This window comes from Myxocyprinus asiaticus, chromosome 4 (genome assembly GCF_019703515.2).
Source record: "Myxocyprinus asiaticus isolate MX2 ecotype Aquarium Trade chromosome 4, UBuf_Myxa_2, whole genome shotgun sequence".
In the NCBI taxonomy this organism is placed as follows: domain Eukaryota; kingdom Metazoa; phylum Chordata; class Actinopteri; order Cypriniformes; family Catostomidae; genus Myxocyprinus; species Myxocyprinus asiaticus.
The window spans coordinates 57236741-57257500 of NC_059347.1; the positions used below are offsets into that span (position 1 = coordinate 57236741).

The 20760-nt window shown below is 37.7% G+C and overlaps 2 protein-coding genes across 3 annotated transcripts in view; both read right to left on the minus strand.

Annotated features, from left to right (window-relative positions):
- Positions 1-2838: 2838 nt before the first annotated feature.
- Positions 2839-7429, minus strand: si:ch211-155m12.1 (uncharacterized protein LOC567653 homolog). Its single transcript, XM_051695998.1, is given in 4 exon segments — positions 2839-3216; positions 3218-3505; positions 6285-6420; positions 7416-7429. Coding segments are annotated over 4 exon segments (816 nt in total).
- Positions 7430-8008: 579 nt separating this feature from the next.
- Positions 8009-20760, minus strand: part of LOC127437588 (poly [ADP-ribose] polymerase tankyrase-1-like) — a 34602-nt gene continuing 21850 nt past the window's right edge. For both annotated transcript variants that reach the window (XM_051692621.1, XM_051692614.1), the window contains 14 exons: positions 20639-20760; positions 20379-20544; positions 17681-17900; positions 17478-17587; positions 17101-17289; positions 16056-16293; positions 15849-15928; positions 15633-15753; positions 12316-12413; positions 12154-12228; positions 11765-11870; positions 10851-11037; positions 10402-10558; positions 8009-9155 (listed from right to left, as the gene is read on the minus strand). The exon at positions 20639-20760 is cut by the window's right edge and continues 24 nt beyond it. In XM_051692621.1, the coding sequence (XP_051548581.1) occupies positions 9069-9155; positions 10402-10558; positions 10851-11037; positions 11765-11870; positions 12154-12228; positions 12316-12413; positions 15633-15753; positions 15849-15928; positions 16056-16293; positions 17101-17289; positions 17478-17587; positions 17681-17900; positions 20379-20544; positions 20639-20760 (1956 nt within the window). In that variant the 3' untranslated portion in view covers positions 8009-9068. The remainder of the gene's footprint in view (positions 9156-10401; positions 10559-10850; positions 11038-11764; positions 11871-12153; positions 12229-12315; positions 12414-15632; positions 15754-15848; positions 15929-16055; positions 16294-17100; positions 17290-17477; positions 17588-17680; positions 17901-20378; positions 20545-20638) is intronic.

A 20760-nucleotide genomic window follows, 5' to 3' on the forward strand; every position in this document is an offset into this window, starting at 1 on the left:
AAAATTGTTTGGGTGTGTTGGTATGGATGTCAGAGTGTTTTCTGTGTGTGTGTGTGTGTGTGTGTGTGTGTGTATATAAAAACAACAGTGGCATTATGTAAACAAACTGGCATTTAAAGGGTTAAAATCCTGAAAATGAATGAATATTTGGTAGTTATGATCAGGACTGATGTTGGTTAAAAAATTGACTCATTGAAAGTGGACAATAATATTAATATATAATATTATTATGGCAGTTTTTTGATGCGGACAATTTTTGTCCTCTAGGGACCTCTGAGTAACTTTTTTAAATTGATGCACAAGGGTTAAAATGTATTTGTAATTTTGTATTGCGCTTTTTTCTTATTAGAAATGTGGAAAAGATCATTTAAAATTATAACAGAACAAACCATATCCAATACCCATAGTATCATTGTGTTTCAGTTTCTTTACATTTTTTTCTACTGATTGCACTGCAAGCTTTGGATGGGTCCTTTTTCAAACACTGTCCAAAATAATAATAATAATAATAATAATAATAATAATAAAGTATTAACATATTTACCTACATAAACTATCATCACAGTCATGCTGATGCTTTTGTTGTGTGGAGTAATGTAAATAGTTTTGTTGTCATAACTTTGTAAATGCCAACTTGTATTTTTTCAGAATTATTTTTTACATTTGAAGCTATATTTCAATGTTTTAGATCAGAACAATTTCAGAGATCTGGAAGTGTTTTTCAGGTACCTTTTATTGTAACTCAAGGAACAGAGTTTTACATTGACAAATGTTGTCCTAACAGACAAGGCAAGTCTGTATAGCACATTTCATACAAAGTGCTTTACACGTGCTTTTAAAATATACACTATATTGCCAAAAGTATTCGCTCACCCATCCAAATAATTGAATTCAGGTGTTCCAATCACTTCCATGGCCACAGGTGTATAAAATGAAGCACCTAGGCATGCAGACTGCTTCTACAAACATTTGTGAAAGAATGGGCCGCTCTCAGGAGCTCAGTGAATTCCAGTGTGGTACTGTGATAGGATGCCAGGAAGTCCAGTCGTGAAAATTCCTCGCTACTAAAGATTCCACAGTCAACTGTCAGTGGTATTATAACAAAGTGGAAGCGATTGGGAATGACAGCAACTCAGCCATGAAGTGGTAGGCCACGTAAAATGACAGAGCGGGGTCAGCGGATGCTGAGGCGCATAGTGCGCAGAGGTCGCCAACTTTCTGCAGAGTCAATCGCTACAGACCTCCAAAGTTCATGTGGCCTTCAGATTAGCTCAAGAACAGTGCGTAGAGAGTTTCATGGAATGGGTTTCCATGGCCGAGCAGCTGCATCTAAGCCATACATCACCAAGTGCAATGCAAAGCATCGGATGCAGTGGTGTAAAGCACGCCACCACTGGACTCTAGAGCAGTGGAGACGTGTTCTCTGGAGTGACGAATCACGCTTCTCCATCTGGCAATCTGATGGAAGAGTCTGGGTTTGGCGGTTGCCAGGAGAACGGTACTTGTCTGACTGCACTGTTCCAACTGTGAAATTTGGTGGAGGGGGGATTATGGTGTGGGGTTGTTTTTCAGGAGCTGGGCTTGGACCCTTAGTTCCAGTGAAAGGAACTCTGAATGCTTCAGCATACCAAGAGATTTTGGACAATTCCATGCTCCCAACTTTGTGGGAACAGTTTGGGGATGGCCCCTTCCTGTTCCAACATGACTGCGCACCAGTGCACAAAGCAAGGTCCATAAAGACATGGATGAGCGAGTTTGGTGTGGAAGAACTTGACTGGCCTGCACAGAGTCCTGACCTCAACCCGATAGAGCACCTTTGGGATGAATTAGAGCGAAGACTGCGAGCCAGGCCTTCTCGTCCAACATCAGTGTCTGACCTCACAAATGCGCTTCTGGAAGAATGGTCAAAAATTCCCATAAACACACTCCTAAACCTTGTGGAAAGCCTTCCCAGAAGAGTTGAAGCTGTTATAGCTGCAAAGGGTGGGCCGACGTCATATTAAACCCTACGGATTAAGAATGGGATGTCACTTAAGTTCATATGCGTCTAAAGGCAGATAAACGAATACTTTTGGCAATATAGTGTGTGTATGTATATATATATATATATATATATATATATATATATATATATATATATATATTAAAGGAATAGTTCACCCCAAAATGAAAATGGTCTGAAAAAAAGGACTTAAACATTTATCTGTTTCTCACCCACACCTATCATATTGCTTCTGAATATGTAGATTTAAACCTCTGGAGGCTTATGGATTACTATTATGCTGCCTTTATGTGCTTTTTGAACATCAAAGTTTTGCACCCTGTTGACTTGCATTGTATGGACCTACAGAGCTGAAATATTCTTCTAAAAATCTTCTTTTGTGTTCAGCAGAAGAAAGAAAGTCATACACATCTGGGATGACATGAGAGTGATTAAATGATGAGAGAATTTTCATTTTTTGGGTGAACTATCCCTTTAAAAATCAAAGTAAAAGATAAGATTATACATTAAATTTAAAATTGGGCTAAAATAAAAGAATGAACAATTTGTAAGGAAAGAAAATACAAAGTTAAGTTAAAAATGGAATTAAAACAAAAAAAATATGAAAAACATATTTAAAAAAAATATTGACATAAAATAATTTACTGAAGCATATGCTAAGAAATTAGAGAACAGATGACAAATTCAACAGATTATACTCATATACAGCTAAAGCCAAATGCAACAAAGAGACAAAATATTTAAGATGAAAGTTCCATCCTGTGGGACTTTTTAGTCTAATACATTGCCTTATCCAATCTATTTTTGGTGATATACAGTTTTCATTTGACATCAAACTACACTTGTGTGGTCGCTGTCTGCCTGCGCTCTCTAAATATGATTGGGGGTGATATGGCAACAGTGGGCATGCAATTGTTTCCATAGGGTTTGAAAGGATACATATGTGGATAAAATGGGTATGGGCCAAAATTCTGAGGACCAAGGAGGGGATTTACAGACTGAAGGTATGGATTCACCTGTGGGCCGAGTAAAGCGGGGCTCTGGAGTGGACTGCCCTGGGGTGGGACAGCGAACATGTTTGGAAAGGCTTGTAAGGGCATGCTGGCAGGCATCACTACAGTGTTCTGAGGCAGGATTGAGTTGTACGGGGCAGGGAGTGCCACAGCCTGAGTAGGGTATGGCAGACCGGGCAGTGACTCTGGTGTGGCTACCAAAGGTAAGCTGTAAAGGTGCTTGTATTGGAGGTTGTACTGCATTTGGCTTGTTCTGCTGAGGAATGCCGGAGATGTAAAGGTTGATTTGAGGTGCAGAGGGTTCTTGTGCTAGTTTAGGGTTTGCTGGAGGGCCGACAGGGGACAACACTGAGAGGATGTATGTGAGTTGGGCCTGAGGAGAAGGTTCTGGTAGTTTGAGACCTGCTGCATTTGTGGTTGGATCGGCAGTGGGGGGTTTGTTGACACTGGCAAAAGTGTCCTTCAACTGAGTGAGTAAAGCTTGTAGCCCCTAACATGGTAAATTAAACAATGCAATGTTAAAGATTTGAAAGGTCAGGTGTACCAAATAAATGAAAAAATAAAAAACCTGCAAAAATAACTAGATAGGTAAAGTTTTTCAAGATTTGACAAAGCTTATTTTTAGGTCTGTTTGTTGGTTTTACAGACATTACAGTAAGACAAACAGCTAGCTAGACAGATGGAGAGTCAAACAGAATGTCAAATAGATAGATAGATAGACAGACAGACAGATAATAGATAGATAGATCGATAGATAGATAGATAGACAGACAGACAGACAGACAGAGGGAAAGATAGATAAATAGATGGATAGACAGACAGAGGGAAATATAGATAGATGGATAGACAGACAGAGGGATAGATAGATAGATAGATAGATAGATAGATAGCTAGATAGATAGAAAGACAGACTAGATAGATAGATAGATGGATAGATGGATAGAAAGACAGACTAGATAGATAGATAGATAGATAGATTGATTGACAGACAGACAGACAGATGGACGGATGGATAAATAGACAGAGGGATAGATAGACAGATAGATGGATAGACAGACAGACAGAGGGAAATATAGATAGATGGATAGACAGACAGACAGACAGAGGAAAATATAGATAGATGGATAGACAGACAGACTAGATAGATAGATAGACAGACAGACGGACGGACAGATGGATAATAGACAGAGGGATAGATAGATAGACAGACAGACAGAGGGATAGATAAATAGACATACAGACAGACAGAGGGAAATATGGATAGATAGACAGACAGATAGACAGACAAATTTTGTCAAGCCATTATAATGACTGTTCTCAAACAGGTTTCCCGAAGCACTCTACCCATCTGTCATTGGTCAGATAAACAGATAATCCTGCCCCAAACTCATGCCATTGGTTGAGCCAAGGTTGCTGTGTTGTAACGCTCTAAAAAACAAAGCAATGTGTTAATAGTGCCACAGAGCTGCTGTGTTTACACTTTTCAGGGAAATCATCCATTGAATGGATAACTTATAATTGCCTATGCATACAGTATTAAGCAGGGAAAAAGTATATTAAAGTGGAAAAAGCTACCCATGTCGCCTTTTAAAAATATTAAATTAACAAGAATCATACTTCTTCGGGATGTATTATTTTTGCTCAAACTCAGGGTTAGAAATTTAAACAACAATAAAACAAGCAGAAAAATGCCAGACGTCGGCTCATACAGGACTGTTGGTAACCTTACTTGGGGGTGGCCTAGTAAGCAACCATATAGCAACACTCTAAAAATGCTCAAAACGCTTAGCAAAAAAAGTTGTCAAACCAACTTCAACATTGTGGTGGCGAGTTGTGCATGTATGTTCAAACCCCACATAACATTTTCTTTAGAAAATGTAAACATAGAGTAGTCATTTGCAAGTTTAACACAAATTGGATTCATTTCAGTAATAATATGAGAAATGCCCTGATGAAAAACAGCTAACATCAGCCTAAAGACTGGTTGTAGCAGGTTAAAGCTGGTCTAGCTAGTTGGTTTGCTGCTGACCCAGCCTAATCAGCTACCCAAAACCCCTAGGAAACCATCACTACTGACCAGCCTGACCAGCTGTAAGACCATCTAACCACATTATTGTTTTAAGAACTTTTTCAGTCCAGGGTAGTTCAATTGAAAGTACACCAAGCTTTAACCTCACACATAGAAAAAAGCAATGATGTAAAATAGGCCAAAAATTAATTAAATTACTCATTGGAGTGGAGGATAAATAGAGGAAAATGCCCAGAAAACCATCTTTGACAATATTGCATTGATTACCTGAAATCAAACATTAGAGTGGTGATTACAGTGTATATAGTGGCCCAAAAAGTATTTGGACTCATAAGGCACACTTAAAAATGCACACAAACTCACACACACACACACACGCACCCAAAGAAAAAGATTTATGCATTTAAATTTCATAACAAAATGCCAACAAATTGAATTGAGTAATCTTTAACAATGTACAATAATAAAAAAATAACCTATGCATGTTAAGCTTTATTAATTTGATTGAATTTTCTGAAACTGAAATGCACAAACACACTTCTCAACCAAAACATTTCACAAAAACATGCGTGTTGGATTTTAGATGATAAAACAAAATACTGTAGCTACAAAAAGAAGACCAAAAGACAAAATTTAGATTTTAGATTTTAGTCTAGAGTTTTGTGACATTTCTTGAATGCACATTAGCTAATGATCTGTGAAGTATTTTATAATGTATGTTGTACAAGCTCTTGTGAAATATTTATAATACTTCTGGGAACAGAGACAAACCACTGTGGCTAGTGATTTCCTCATAAACCAGTGTTTTAATTAAGTTAAAACTGTCAAAATCAATTCAAAAGATTAAAGGCAAAATTATCTGTTCATTAAACTCCACAACCCTTAATTGTGTGGAAAAGCATCTTTGATTTTATTGGGAATGGCAACGAGGCTGTGAGGGATAGACTTACTGTCTCTTCAGAGGCTTTACTTCACTTTAAAGTGTTTTTGGATAGTTTCCGTGGACAAAATTTTGATAAAATATCTGTCCAAGAACATTCAGTATACAAAGAACTCCAGACAACATGAGTTGTGGAAAATCAGATGTCATTTAGGAGCTTTATACTGTTTGTGCCACTGAAGAGACTGTAAGTCTATCCCTTACAGCCTCGTTGTCATTCCCATTAAAAATCAAAGATAGCGCTAGCATGAATAAGGTTTATTATGATTAGTCACATTGCCTATTCAGAGATTTAGTTACTGTGTCAGACGAATGTTTGTCTAGCTTATCCATGAATGCAGTGTCATTCTGTTTATTTTTCAGGTCAGAATCAATGACAACATTAATCTTGTTTTTGGGTCTGCTGTCTGCAGCCTGCTGTTTGAGTCTGTCTACTCTTGTGAGAACACCATAATTGAATACAATCGAAAGAATAACTTTTTTTGGATACTTAAAGGAATATTTCACCCAAAAATGAAAATTCTCTCATCATTTACTCACCCTCATGCCATCCCAGATGTGTATGACTTTCCTTCTTCTACTGAACACAATCAAAGATTTTTAGAAGAATATCTCAGCTCTGTAGGTCCATACAATGCAAGTGAATGGGTGCCAACATTTTGACGCTCCAAAAACCACATAAAGGCATCATAAAAGTAATCCATACAACTCCAGTGTTTTAATCCACATCTTCAGAAGTGATATGATAGGTGTGGGTGAGAAACTGATCAATATTTAAGTCCTTTTTTGCTAGAAATTCTTCTCCCTGCCCAGTAGGGTGCGATATGCATGAAGAATGTGAATCACCAAAAACAAAAGAAGAAGAATGTGAAAGTGGAGATTGACTGAACAGGGAGAGAATTTATAGTAAAAAACAAAAGGTCTTAAATATTGATCTGTTTCTCACTAACACCTATCATATCACTTCTGAAGACATTGATTTAACCACTGGAGTCGTATGGATTACTTTTATGCTAACTTATGTGATTTTTGATGCTTCAAAATTGTGGCATTCATTCACTTGCATTTAATGGACCAAAAGGCAAGTTTACATATATAGCACATTTCATACACAATGGCAATTCAAAGTGCTTTACATATAATTACGAATTTTTTCTGTAATGAATTTGAAATACGCTAGAAATGTTCTTGATTAAACTGTTTGTATAAAGTGAAGGCTTTCTATTTTACAGTGTGCATAATGGTACATACTTTGTTTTGTCATTCGGATATGTATAGGGGCAAAAAAATTTTGTGCTGTTTTTCAGGATTTTTATCAATCAATCTTTCCAGGCCAATCAATACCTGCATTTTCTTTTCCCATAATCATCAGTTTGGTGGACTGCCTATTTTAAATCCTAAGTTCCCCAAGTTTAAAATACCCCTACCCACCTGGTTTCTACCATTATCCCTATCAACATCCACCCTTTTACCACTTCAGGCCAATTGTAGCTGTGCATCCACCCATCATTGTGGTTGAGAGATTCACCACCAGAACCACCACAGCCAGACCGGCAATCACTATTTCCGGTACGGGAGTCTGACTTGTATTTGAATTTGACTTGAAGTTGTTTAGATTGTTTATGATAAACTTAAATTTTTCCAGCCTTCTGCTGTTGTTTTGTGTTCTCAAACTTTTCAGACTGTGGTACAGAGTGCCCTCTGATGGTAAAAGATGTATATATTTAAAATGTTAATAAAAAATAAAAACATTACTTTTAAGATACTTTTTTTTTTTTTTTTTTTACCATGTTCTGCTTTAATAATTAGACTCTGACTTTAATGCTTGTTTAGCAACCAGCTTTGTTTTAATTTATCCAGAAATACTCAGATTTAACATGACTCGATTATTGTTAGTGTGATAAAAGTTTAGTAGTATATTTTACAACAATAACTATGCTTAAGACACCAAAGACACTTTGTCAGTTTGAAAACTCCTACAGTGAAGCACTTACAATGAAAGTGAATGGGGCCAGTCGTATAAATACAAGACATTTATACATTTAATGTGTTAACATGACTTTAAAGTAATAAAATCAGGGATTTTTGCATTTTACCAGATTAAAGGGGTTTACCAGTCATCGTCGCAATAAAGTTGTAATATTATACACTGGCAGCCAAAAGTTTGGAATAATGTACAGATGATCACAAAGTATAGTCAGGACATTACTGATGTAAAAAACAGCACCATCACTATTTGAAAACAGTCATTTTTGATCAAATCTAGACAGCAGCCATCACTCCAACACCTTATCCTTGAGTAATCATGATAAATTGCTCATTTGGTACTAGAAAATCACTTGCCGTTATATCAAACACAGCTGAAAGCTATTTGGTTCGTTAAATGAAGCTTAACATTGTCTTTGTGTTTGTTTTTGAGTTGCCACAGTATGCAATAGACTGGCATGTCTTAAGGTCAATATTATGGCAAAAATGGCAAAAAAGAAACGGGTTTCTCTAGAAACTCGTCAGTCAATCATTGTTTTGAGGAATGAAGGCTATACAGTGCTTGAAATTGCAAAAAAACTGAAGGTTTCATAAAAAAAAAAAAAAAAAAAAAAAAAAGGTAATGGTTTCTACATTCTTTTTGATTAACTTTTCTTAATTTTAACCCCCCCGATCAACTCCACTTGATTATTACTGTAGGAATGAGTATACTAAAGCAAAAAAAAAAAAATGCATTTGAATACACGACCCACAGTCATGAGCGAGTCTTGTTCTGATGAGATTTATTTAAAAGAAATTAACAGACTCCAAAAAAAAAAAAAAAAACCTTCTAAAATACAACTCAAATAGCATCATTGAACACAGTCCGTTTACATGTTCTTTTTTTATACTACCTGTACATTAGACTTCACAATTGCAACTATTTTCAAATAACTTAAGTAACTTGTTTTTAAAAGTGCAAATTCATAATTCATACATGGGAATTCCATGGGTAAGATGTGGGAAAATGGTAAAGTTCACATTTCCTTTGTGCAACAAGAAAGTGAGACAGACTGAGCAAATTAATGAGTGAGTGAGTGATGAAACGCAGTGTGCTGACTATGATTTCTGTTCCGCTCCAGTGGAGGACTGAGGCGTGCTCTCCGGCTTTAGTATCTGATACGTGATCAGATATTCCGGGTAGGCCTGGAAAACACCAGCAAACAAACACATTAACACACCATAATCTAGGTTTGGGATCCTTTTTGTAAAAATGACTCTTAAATCAGCCGGTTCTTTTTAGTAAATGAAAAACGTACTTCATTTCATCATGTCTGACTCTAAATAAACCAATAACTGTAACTGTTATAAGTACTTGAAGGTGCTGTAAGTGATTCTATCGTACTGAAGCTTTCATGTGACTGAGCTGTTGAACTAGCCACACTCCCTCATTCCAAAACCCCGCCCTACAAAGATAATTTTGAGACCAAAACAGAGCAAAAAAGCAGCACTGTTTGCGCCTGTGGTTGTCAAATTCAACAGTGGCACAATAGCGCCCTCAACTGACAAACATTATGAATCATAGCCTTAATGATCGCTTCAAATTCAACACTATGAGAACGAGCAAAATTACTTGAGAGGTGAAAAGCGTAAATGTCCACGGACACATTTTTGTTTGCCGTTTACAAAATCTACAGCAGAGACCGGTGAAATATCTTAGGATATTTTTCATTAATATCTTTAAGGGAGTAGGACAATTTTTTGCATACTTTTATTTGGAGGAAAAAAAAAATAAATAAAAAAAAAATAAAACAAATCGCTTACAGCACCTTTAAGGCTTGTGAGACTTAAATGGAAATAATTACTGGATGGTTGTTGATATGAAAATGTGTGGTTAAAGATACACATTATGAGTTTTGTTGTAATCAGTGGTATAAAAATGAATGAATTAATCAAATATCTTCATTAATAATCTGTTCTGTTAAAATAGGAAATGATCACATAATTTAGTAACAGGCTGCTGAGGGCAGTAAATCCAATAAGAAATGCATTCATTTCTTTCTCAAAAATTCTAAAAGAATCGCTAATGGAACCATTAAGGAATCGTTAAGACAAATAAAAAATTCAATTCTTTACGATTCCCATCCTTACCGTAGTCCACAGCCAATTTCACAATGGTGCTCTACAATGGAAATTAGCTAGTGCCAGACCAATTAATTAGCTCCTACTTTGAGATAATCGGTCGATAACTGTACCAAAGTTATTTTTTGGAGATATCAATTATAGATGAGCCATTATTTGATACGCATTTCAAAGAGGTGTGCCTTCTCTATTTACCTGTTACAATAAATGTATGCATAACAAGGAATCTGATTGTTCAATCTGATTGTGAATAAAAGAACTCACTGATCTATGATGTGTTTGAGATACTTAAACAGCTTCATTCACTCACTTGTTCACCACGGTAGATCACATACTCAGCGTAGGCCAGGCCATTGACACTGGGGCGTCCGATCACAGAGTGATGTCCCGGGGGAGCATGAGCCATCTTCATAGCACTGAACTGCAGGAAGGACTTGCCCAACGTCACCCGACAGAACAACATCTGCCTGTGAGAACCAGACACACAGCAATATATGAAACATTTCTGACACAACAACAGAGTCTAACAAATTAATCACTGAATCCGCCAGACTGAATGGTTATATGACATCATGTACTACAGATGAAGATACACATTCACTAAAGAGTTCTGTTGTTGAAAATGGAATGTACACTAAAAATACTAATATCGCAAAAACAGACTTCTCAGACAAGCAAACAGCAATGTTACAATAAAACCATCTCTTTTCAGGCAGACACACAAAAGAAAAAGCAGTCATGACAGGTGTGTGTGTTTACCTTTGGCACAGGTAACAAGATCGGTCTTTGTGAGTGGGGCAGCCAGTCCCTCCTCCGATTCCATAGACGTACTGGTTACTCTTGGAGGAGTTCTCTGCAAAATATATACCAGCTCCAAACATGCCACCAATATATGCATGCCGTTCATCAAATCCTTTATGGATGATAGCATTAATAAATGGAGATCCTGAGAAAATAAGAACGAGACAAAGCAAAGAAGAGCTTAATACATTAAAAACAAATGTCTGACTGTGTTATTTTTTTATATTTGGATTACATTTAGGAATAGGATTTACTTTTAAAGGGATAGTTCACCCAAAAATGAAAATTCTCTCATCATTTACTCACCCTCATGTCATCCCAGATGTGTATGACTTTCTTTCATCAGCAGAACACAAATTTAGATTTTTAGAAGAATATCTCAGATCTGTAGGTCCATACAATGCAAGTGAATGGTGATCATGGACTCTAAATCTCCACTTTAACTTTCACTTTTAGATGTGACTTGAAAGATTTCTCTGTCACCCACACCTATTACAGTATATCGCTTTAGAAGATATTGATTTACCCACTGGAGCCGTATGGATTACTTCTGTTTCCTTTGTGATTTTGGAGCTACAAAATGTTTGATCACCATTCACTTGCATTGTATGGACCTACAGTGCTGACATATTCTTCTCAAAATCTTTGTTTGTGTTCTGCTGAAGAAAGAAAGTCATACACATCTGGGATGGCATGAGGGTGAGTAAATGATGAGAATTTTCATTTTTGGGTGAACCAAAAATAGGGATAAATTTTCATTTATTATTCCCAACCTGTCCTTGATTTGTCATAAACATCCTATAGAAAATTATCCGATAACGTGCTTTTCGATTTGTGATTTTGTCAAGACAAATTTTGGGTTTGGCACTTACCATGAAAGAGCATTCGTTCATTGTGGTGGTTGTGATTCTCATCTGCAATCTCTTTCTGTCTGTGTGTGTAGCGCTCTCTCAGTTTCTTATTCACCACCTTCTGGATCTACGCACATATAACTTCAGTTAGACCTCATTTCAGAGCAGAGCTTAATATTCTCATTCTACCAGAAATTCCAGTACATTTACAGATATGCTTAAAGGTGAAGTGTGTGCTGTATTTTTGCGGCACTAGCATCACCAATCGGAATTGCAAAAAGATAGGTTTCTTGAACAAAAATATGGGTTTTCATTTAATATGTTTTTCCCCAAATGTAGACTTTTTTTGGACCTCAATATTCCATTTTCGATATGTGAAATATGAAAAAAAATGTAACTGTGAATTTTACCTTGATAACATTGTATCTATTGAAAACGCCACCTGCATTCCCTCCGTCCCTGTGCTCACGAATTGTGCTTTGCATCTGTGACAAAAGAATAAACACCGATTACACATGAGAATCAGAGAGGTGTACGAAACAGACCATAAACGATTTAGCTTATAACTGTACCTCTTCCTCAACAGACTGAAACTCTTTATCATCCACTGCAAGGTCGATCAGAACCGTGCCCTGATTGGTGCAGTGGAACGTCAGATATGGATTTGCACCTGTAGCATTGCAGATTACAGAGAGAGACATCAAACTTTAACAAAATATATACATGCATGCGCGTATACAAGGTGTGGGCAGTATGACAAAAAAAATAAAAAAATCACGATATGATTAATGTTATATCAATTAATTAATATATATTAGAAGTAGACTGATAGTGGGGTTTGTTTTGGAGATAAAAGCCGATAACCGATTCATCGGCCTACAGTTTTTATAGAATGTTAAAAAAAACTTTCTAAGCCATTCTTACCATGACGGGCACAGACATTGAGGCTACAAGAGTTCAAAATGAATAAAATCCCAGATGCAGTTTATTGTGCAACCAAAATACCAATAATAATAAAAAAAAAAAAAAAAAAAAAAAGATTGAGCATAACGTGGAACTGTGAACATACACATACTAATTTTGGGACTCTCACTTTAAAATGACGGACACTTGGCTCTGTTACAAAGCTCTATTTTTAATTATTTACCAAATTAAAGGGATAGTTCACCCAAAAATAAAAATTCTCTCATCATTTACTCAACCTTATGCCATCCCAGATGTGTTTGACTTTATTTCTTCAGCAGAACACAAACGAAGAAATTTAGAAGAATATTTCAGTTCTGTACGTCTATACAATGCAAGTTTCGAAGTGCCAAAAAAGCACATAAAGGCAGCATAAAAGCAATCCATAAGACTCCAGTGGTTAAATCCGTGTCTTCAGAAGCGATATGATAGGTGTGGGTGAAAAACAGATCAATATTTGTGTCATTTTTTACTATGAATTCTCCCTGCCCCGTAGGGGGCGATATCGCCAAAAATAAAAGAAAGTGAAAGTGAAGATTTACAGTAAATATTGACTTAAATATTGAACTGTTTCTCATCCACACCTATCATATCTCTTCTGAAGACATGGATTTAACCACTGGAGTCGTATGGATTACTTTTCTGCTGCCTTTATGTACTTTTTGGGACTTCAAAGTTCTGGCCACAATTCACTTGCATTGTATGGACCTACAGAGCTGAAATATTCTTCTAAAACTCTTTATGTGTGTTCTGCAGCAGAAAGTAAAACATACATCTGGGATGGCATGAGGGTGAGTAAATGATGAGAGAAATCTCATTTTTGGGTGAACAATTGCTTTAAGTTTTTTTTTAAAGCCTATACATTCACCAGATTAAGGATATAATTCACCAGATTAGGTTTTTTATTATTATTTACAAGATATAAAGTTGGAAACAATGTATGTGCTGATGTGGCTGATATGGCACGTTTTCTTTTCTCTCCATCGCTTCAATTTAGAACACATGATTCATCTAATAAAAAATAAAAAACACAAATCTGCATTAAAATGAGGATAAAAATATGGATGATAATTGTCAGCCAATGACTGTTTTTATTTCACTTCAAGAGGCCCCTGTTAAACTGTACAACCAAGTTGTTCTAACTGTAGAATCCTCCACACACACACACAAACAGTGGCATGCAAAAGTTTGGTCACCCCTAATAAAAATTTCTGTTGCTGTGAATAGCTAAGCGAGCAAAAGATGGCCTGATTTCCAAAGGCATAAAGTTAAAGATGACATGTTTCTTTAATATTTTAAGCAATTTTACTTTTTTATATTCATCTTTTACAGTTTCAAAATAACAAAATAGGAAAAGGGCCCGAAGCAAAAGTTTGGGCACCCTGCATGGTCAGTATTTATTAACACCCCCTTTGGCAAGTCACAGCTTGTAAACGCTTTCTGTACCCAGCTACGTGTCTTTCAATTTTTGTTTGGGGGATTTTCGCCCATTCTTCCTTGCAAAAGGCTTCTAGTTCTGTGAGATTCTTGGGCTGCCTTGCATGCAACGCACTTTTGAGGTCTATCCACAGACTTTCGATGATGTTTAGGTAAGGGGACTGTGAGGGCTTGCGCCTCTTGAGGTACTCCATTGTGGATTTTGAGGTGTGTTTAGGATCATTATCCTGTTATAAAAGCAATCCTCTTTTCATCTTCAGCTTTTTTACAGATTGTGTGATGTTTGCTTCCAGAATTTGCTGGTATTTAATTTAATCCATTCTTTCCTCAACCAGTGAAATGTTCCCCTGTGCCACTGGCATCAACACAAGCCCAAATCATGATCGATCCACCCCTGTGCTTAACAGTTGGAGAGGTGTTCTTTTCATGAAATGCTGCACCCTTTTTTCTCAAAACATACCTTTGCTCATTGCAGCCAAAAAGTTATATTTTAACTTCATCAGTCCACAGGACTTGTTTCCAAAATGCATCAGGCTTGTTTAGATGTTCATTTGCAAACTTCTGACGCAGAAATTTGTGGCGAGGATGCAGGAAAGGTTTTCTTCTCATGACTCTTCCATGAAGGTCATATTTGTGCAGGTGTCCTGCACAGTAGAACAGTGCACCACTTCTCCAGAGTCTGCTAAATCTTCCTTAAGGTCTCTTGCGGTCAAACAGGGGTTTTGATTTGCCTTTCTAGCAATCTTACAAGGAGTTCTCTCTGAAAGTTTTCTTGGTCTTCCAGACCTCAACATGACCTCCACCATTCCTGTTAACTGCCATTTCTTAATTACATTACGAACTGAGGAAATGGCTACCTGAAAATGCTTTGCTATCTTCTTATAGCCTTCTCCTGCTTTGTGGGCATCAATTATTTTAATTTTCAGAGTGCTAGGCAGCTGCTTAGAGGAGCCCATGGCTGCTGATTGTTGGGACAAGATTTGAGGAGTCGGAGTATTTGTAAAGCTTTGAAATTTGCATCACTTGGCCTTTCCAAATGATGACTGTGAACCAGCCATAGCCCTAACAAGCTAATTAAGGTCTGAGACCTTTGTAAAAGTTATCTGAGAGCTCAGATCTCTTAGGGTGCCCAAACTTTTGCATGGTGCTCCTTTCCTTTTTTCCATTCTAAAATTGCACAAAATAAAAATACACTAATATTGCTTTAAATGTTGAAAAGAATGTTTCATCTTTAACTTTATGCCTTTTGGAGATCAGTTCATCTTCTACTCACTTAACTGTTCACAGCAACAGAAATTTTGACCAGGGGTGCCCAAACATTTGCATGCCACTGTATATATATATATATATATATATATATATATATATATATATAACAACGGAAAAACGTAAGACACGGCATCTTTCACGTGGCTTATTGTGTTATTCTTAAATGGACTGGTGTTTTATGAGGTAACTGAATTGAATGGATAGGTACGGGGCGTCTCACCCTGCTGTCCACCCAGCAGCCTCTCGATGCCTTTGATGAGTTTGTGTCTGTGTCCGTAAGCATTTATGCCGATCTCCTTGAGTTCCTCATGACCCATATCAGCTAGCACATCCAAGGTGATCTGAAACACGAAGACACCGTCATAATCAGGAGGAAACCTCGAAACATCATCATTCCAGATGAAAACCAAAAAGCTCAAAGATGTTTCTCTCTCACCTGTTCTCTCTCAAAGATGTCCCGCAGATGCTCGAGCCCCAGACTTTTCAGGAACTGTGCGATATTCATATCCAGAACAGCTACGGGACAAAAAATGTTTTTGAGAAAAACAAAACAAAATTACGAATATATGATGGAAAACCAACGAAAGAATTTAGAAGAATGTCACATTAATCACACATATTTCTCCTCATCTTCATCACTCACCATCTCCTTCCTTCCTCTCAGTTCCAGAGGCCCCATCAGCGGGTCCTGTGGCCCCTCCACTGGCCACGTCACTGAGCGGGCCCGCCAGGTTATCGATGCTGGAGGCAGCAGAGAGGCAGGAGGGGGTGGAGGCAGGTGATATCAGAGCAGCGCTGAGCACGGTGGCCTGCGGTTTGAAGCAGCTAGGCAGAGCGTCAGGGGGCATCGCATCCATCAACAATGCACGGATGTCATCAGCCTGACCAGTACAAATAACAGATATAGCACCATTAATTTACTACTTAAAATTGACCTTATTAACTTTCTTAATACAAACAGAGCACGTTAATACGAAAAATATAAGCTTTTCATGAAATGTTAAAATTAGGTATCATGAACAAAAAATGAACAATAAGTTTTACAGCATTTATAAATCTTGACTAATGTTAATTTATTAAAATACAATTTTTTGATCATTTGAGACCATAATGTATTAACTGATGTTAATATGCAACATTACATTTTTGAAGTAAATACTGAAATTTACATTGACCAGTCTTAAGTGCTTTAAAATATTGTTCATTTTTAGTTTGTGATACCTAATGCATTGTTTTTATTGTTTGTAACTTTAAACTCCAATATTATGTAACTTTCCCCGTCTTCGAAACAGCTTTCTCTTCTGCTGATGTAATCAAGGCCATGAAGGTGGGGAAAAAACAATATCAACCAATAATATCATAGCTAAACTTTCTATGATCCAATCAAATCTTGATGGATGAAATCAAGTTCCGCCCTACATTCTTTTCCACTAAATATTGTTTCCATAAGAAATACGTCACATTACGAATGTTAAATTGTTAAGTTGCAAATGTAATTTCATGTTTTTAAGGATAAAATGCTAATTAAATTAAGCAATATTATGCCACAAATGCTGGAAAAAACTGGAATATTCCTTTAATGCGAGTTTTTCTCTTTAAATTCGAAATGTAAAATGTCAAGCCTTAATGCGCAGTGTTGGCTGAACAGAGGCTTTTCTAAAGGTTCTTGTAAGGGTTAGGCCGTTTACCGTAGCCAGGTCCAGAGCCGTCTGCCCTTCCTGGTTCTTCATGGTAGGGTCGGCGCCATGAGCCAGCAGCAGTGCACACAGCTGTGTACGGCCCTTCTGTGCAGCCTCATGCAGCGGAGTGAACGCCCACTTATCTGTCGCACTCACACACGTGTTGTACTTGATCAGGAGAGCGGCAATATCAACATGCTGGAAAGAGTACGAGAAAAGACAGGACAGATTATAGACAGTGCCAATGTCACAACACCGTGTCAAAAACACAGCTTGTTCACATATGTGTATTGGCATTTAAACAAAAAAAAAAAATGTTTTTTTAATTTCATCCTTCATTATCAAGTCATCCATCTAGACTACGAACTTGGCCTGTGTTCTCTCACCCCATATGAAGCGGCGTTATGCAGAGGAATCAGTCCTCCTTTATCCTGAGCGTTCACATCTGCGCCGTGCTCCAGGAGATACTCGGCCACCTCCAGGTTATTATAGCCAGCTGATCGGAACACAAGCAAATTCAGCATTCAAACAACAGAAGATCGATTGTTTGGTTTTAAATGTGAGAAAAGGCTTCGTGGTGGTAGGTCACCTGCGAGGTGCAGTGGGGTGGAGTTCCTGCCCTGCGTGTCCCTGCAGTTGATGTTCTCAGGGCTGCAGAGTTTCTGTACACGGGCGAGACAGCCCTTCTTGGCGGCATCCAGCAGGGCGGCGTCTCCTCGCAGCAGGTCTTGTATGTCCGTGTCTCCGTCCTTCACCATGTCCAGAGCCATGTTGCCATCACGGTTCTTCTTAGAGGGGTCTGCGCCATGCTTCAGAGAGGAATAGACATCAATGCAAGAGGGTTATACGCCATTCCCAATAATAATCTTAAATAAATGACAAAATAATCGGTGAGTCCGTTTACATGCACACATGCTGATAACTCCCAAAAATCAGCTTATTTAAAAAATCTGACAAAGCAAGAAATCCAGGTTTACATGAGATTTGAAACAATCGTGTTATTCTCCGCTTTTGACGACAAACTGTGAAGAGGCATGAGCACAACACGTGCGTACATTGGATAAGCCGATATGAACGCCGACAGAGACCATTTAGCAGAGGCGGGCCACTTCTATTTAAATGAATTGGAGAAATTTAAACGCCCAACCAAAAAGCTCTAGCGCCCAATGGTTAACGGATGTAGAAAAGAAGTCCCGCCTTACAGGTAAAAGAGCCAATCACCTTTTAGATACAGACATCGCCTGTCAATCAACTCGCTAACATGCATGCGCATTAGCTATACGAGCCGGGGAAATAGCGTGTTTTAGCGTAAAATGAGATCAAGAAGCACAATTTACAATTCCAATATTATCAGATTTTATTGCCGATTTAAAATATGTTCTTTGATCATAATCTTGACCGACTTTTTTTATTTATTTTAATTTTTTTATCGCTTTTTCTCCCCAATTTGGAATGCCCAATTCCCACTACTTAGTAGGTCCTCGTGGTGGCACGGTTACTCACCTCAATCTGGGTGGCGGTGGACAAGTCTCAGTTGCCTCCGCTTCCGAGACCGTCAATCCGTGCATCTTATCACGTGGCTCGATGTACATGACACCGTGGAGACTCACAGCATGTGGAGGCTCATGCTACTCTCCGCAATCCACGCACAACTTACCACACGCCCCATTGAGAGCGAGAACCCATAATCGCGACCACAAGGAGGTTACCCCATGTGACTCAACCCACCCTAGCAACCGGGCCAATTTGGTTGCTTAGAAGACCTGGCTGGAGTCACTCAGCATGCCCTGGATTCAAACTCGTGACTCCAGGGGTGGTAGTCAGCGTCAATACAGACTGAGCTACCCAGGCCCCCCTTGACTGACTGTGTAGACAGGAGCTGTACTGGCATGACTGGAAATAGCAACCCGAGAGCGTTCCAAAGATGGCCGACAGTGGACTGACTTGATAGAAAGACTTTGACGCCGATAACGAATCTACCCACGTCGATCAGTTTATTCTTAAGCTGTTTATAAACTTACACCAATAATGGAAAACTTTTTAATGCGTTTACATAAGCACACATGTTGTCGGCTCATTAACCGCAATCGGTGTAAGAACGTGCATGAAAATGCGCTCATAAATGAACTCATTGGATGCCCCCAAAATTTTTACACTTTACAATGAGGTTCTATTTGTTAGCAGTAGTGAATGCATTAGGTATCATGAACTAAAAATGAGCAATTATTTTTACAGCATTTATTCATCTTGCTTAATGTAAATTTATGAAAACACAATTTTTTTGTTCATTTGAGATCATAATGCATTATCTGATTTTAACATGCAACATTTACTTTGATGTGTATTCCTATGTAGTGAAATGTACATTGACTAAGATTATTAAGTGCTGTAAAAGTATTGTTTATGGTTAGCTCATGATACATAATGCATTCACTATTGTTTGTAACTCAAATAAAATTGAATTCTTCCTGCCTTTTAAAACAGCTTTCTTTTCTGCTGATGTAATCATGGCCATGTAGGTGGGAAAAACAATATCAACCAATAATATCACAGCTAAAGTTTCCAATATCCAATCAAATCCTGATGGATGAAATCACATTCTTTTCCACTAAATATTGTTTCAATCAGAAATACGTCACATTACGAATATTCAATTATTTCATGTTGTTAAAAAAAAAAAACTTTCAATAAATTTTTCTACTAATTTTTATTTTATTAAAGGATTTTTCCGAGTTCAATAAAAGCATTTGTAGCACTTTGTCCCTCATTTATTTAAAAATAGCAAAAATAGTCAACAGTATAGCCACATGACATAAACATTATTCCTGTGTTAACAGGATTTTAGTGTGAAAAAATCCCTTACTAACCTTATCAGTGACAGTTATATCGAATAATTCAACTTAATATAATATTACAATATAGTAAAATTCTTACAAATATAACCTTACTATAAAATGCTTCCCCAAATTTTTAGGGGGTCAAAAAAAAAAAGACATTTTTGATCAAAAGAGAAATGGTCAAAAGAAACCATTTTAAGTTTAATAATAAGAAAAAGTAGCATGCAAGCTGATGAGGCTTATGCCTTTTTAACTTTCCTTTTTTCATGTAAAAAAGGCAACATTTACTATTTTAAGTATATCGTTGCTTGCTTACAGTCAATATTACGTTGATCAACACAGCAACATGCTTTACACATTTTAAGGTCTATACATTTCCATAAGGATATTAATCAGTGGTCAGCATGTGCTTCCATGCATGATTTCTCCAGAAGAGAGGAAGTATCTAACCTTGAGCAGTAGTTTACAGATCTCATATTTGCCCTTAGCTGCAGCCTCATGTAGTGGAGTGAACTTCCAAAGGTCTGCCACGTTCACTGACGCACCATGTCTCACCAGCAACTCTGCAACCTCGTAGTGACCATACGAACATGCGTTGTGCAGAGGGACCAGACCACTGAATAAGAGAAAAAGAGTCAGATAAAGCCTACTCAAGGCATAATGGTCAGTAAGCGCTATAAAGATGTAGGTAACGCAAAAGCTGGTCGTACCCTTTATCTTTAGCGTGAACGTCGGCTCCATGATGCAGCAGGTACTCCACCACGGCCACGCGGTTGTAGCCTGCAGCAAAGTGCAGCGGGGTGGAGTGACGGCCCTCCAGATCACGACAGTT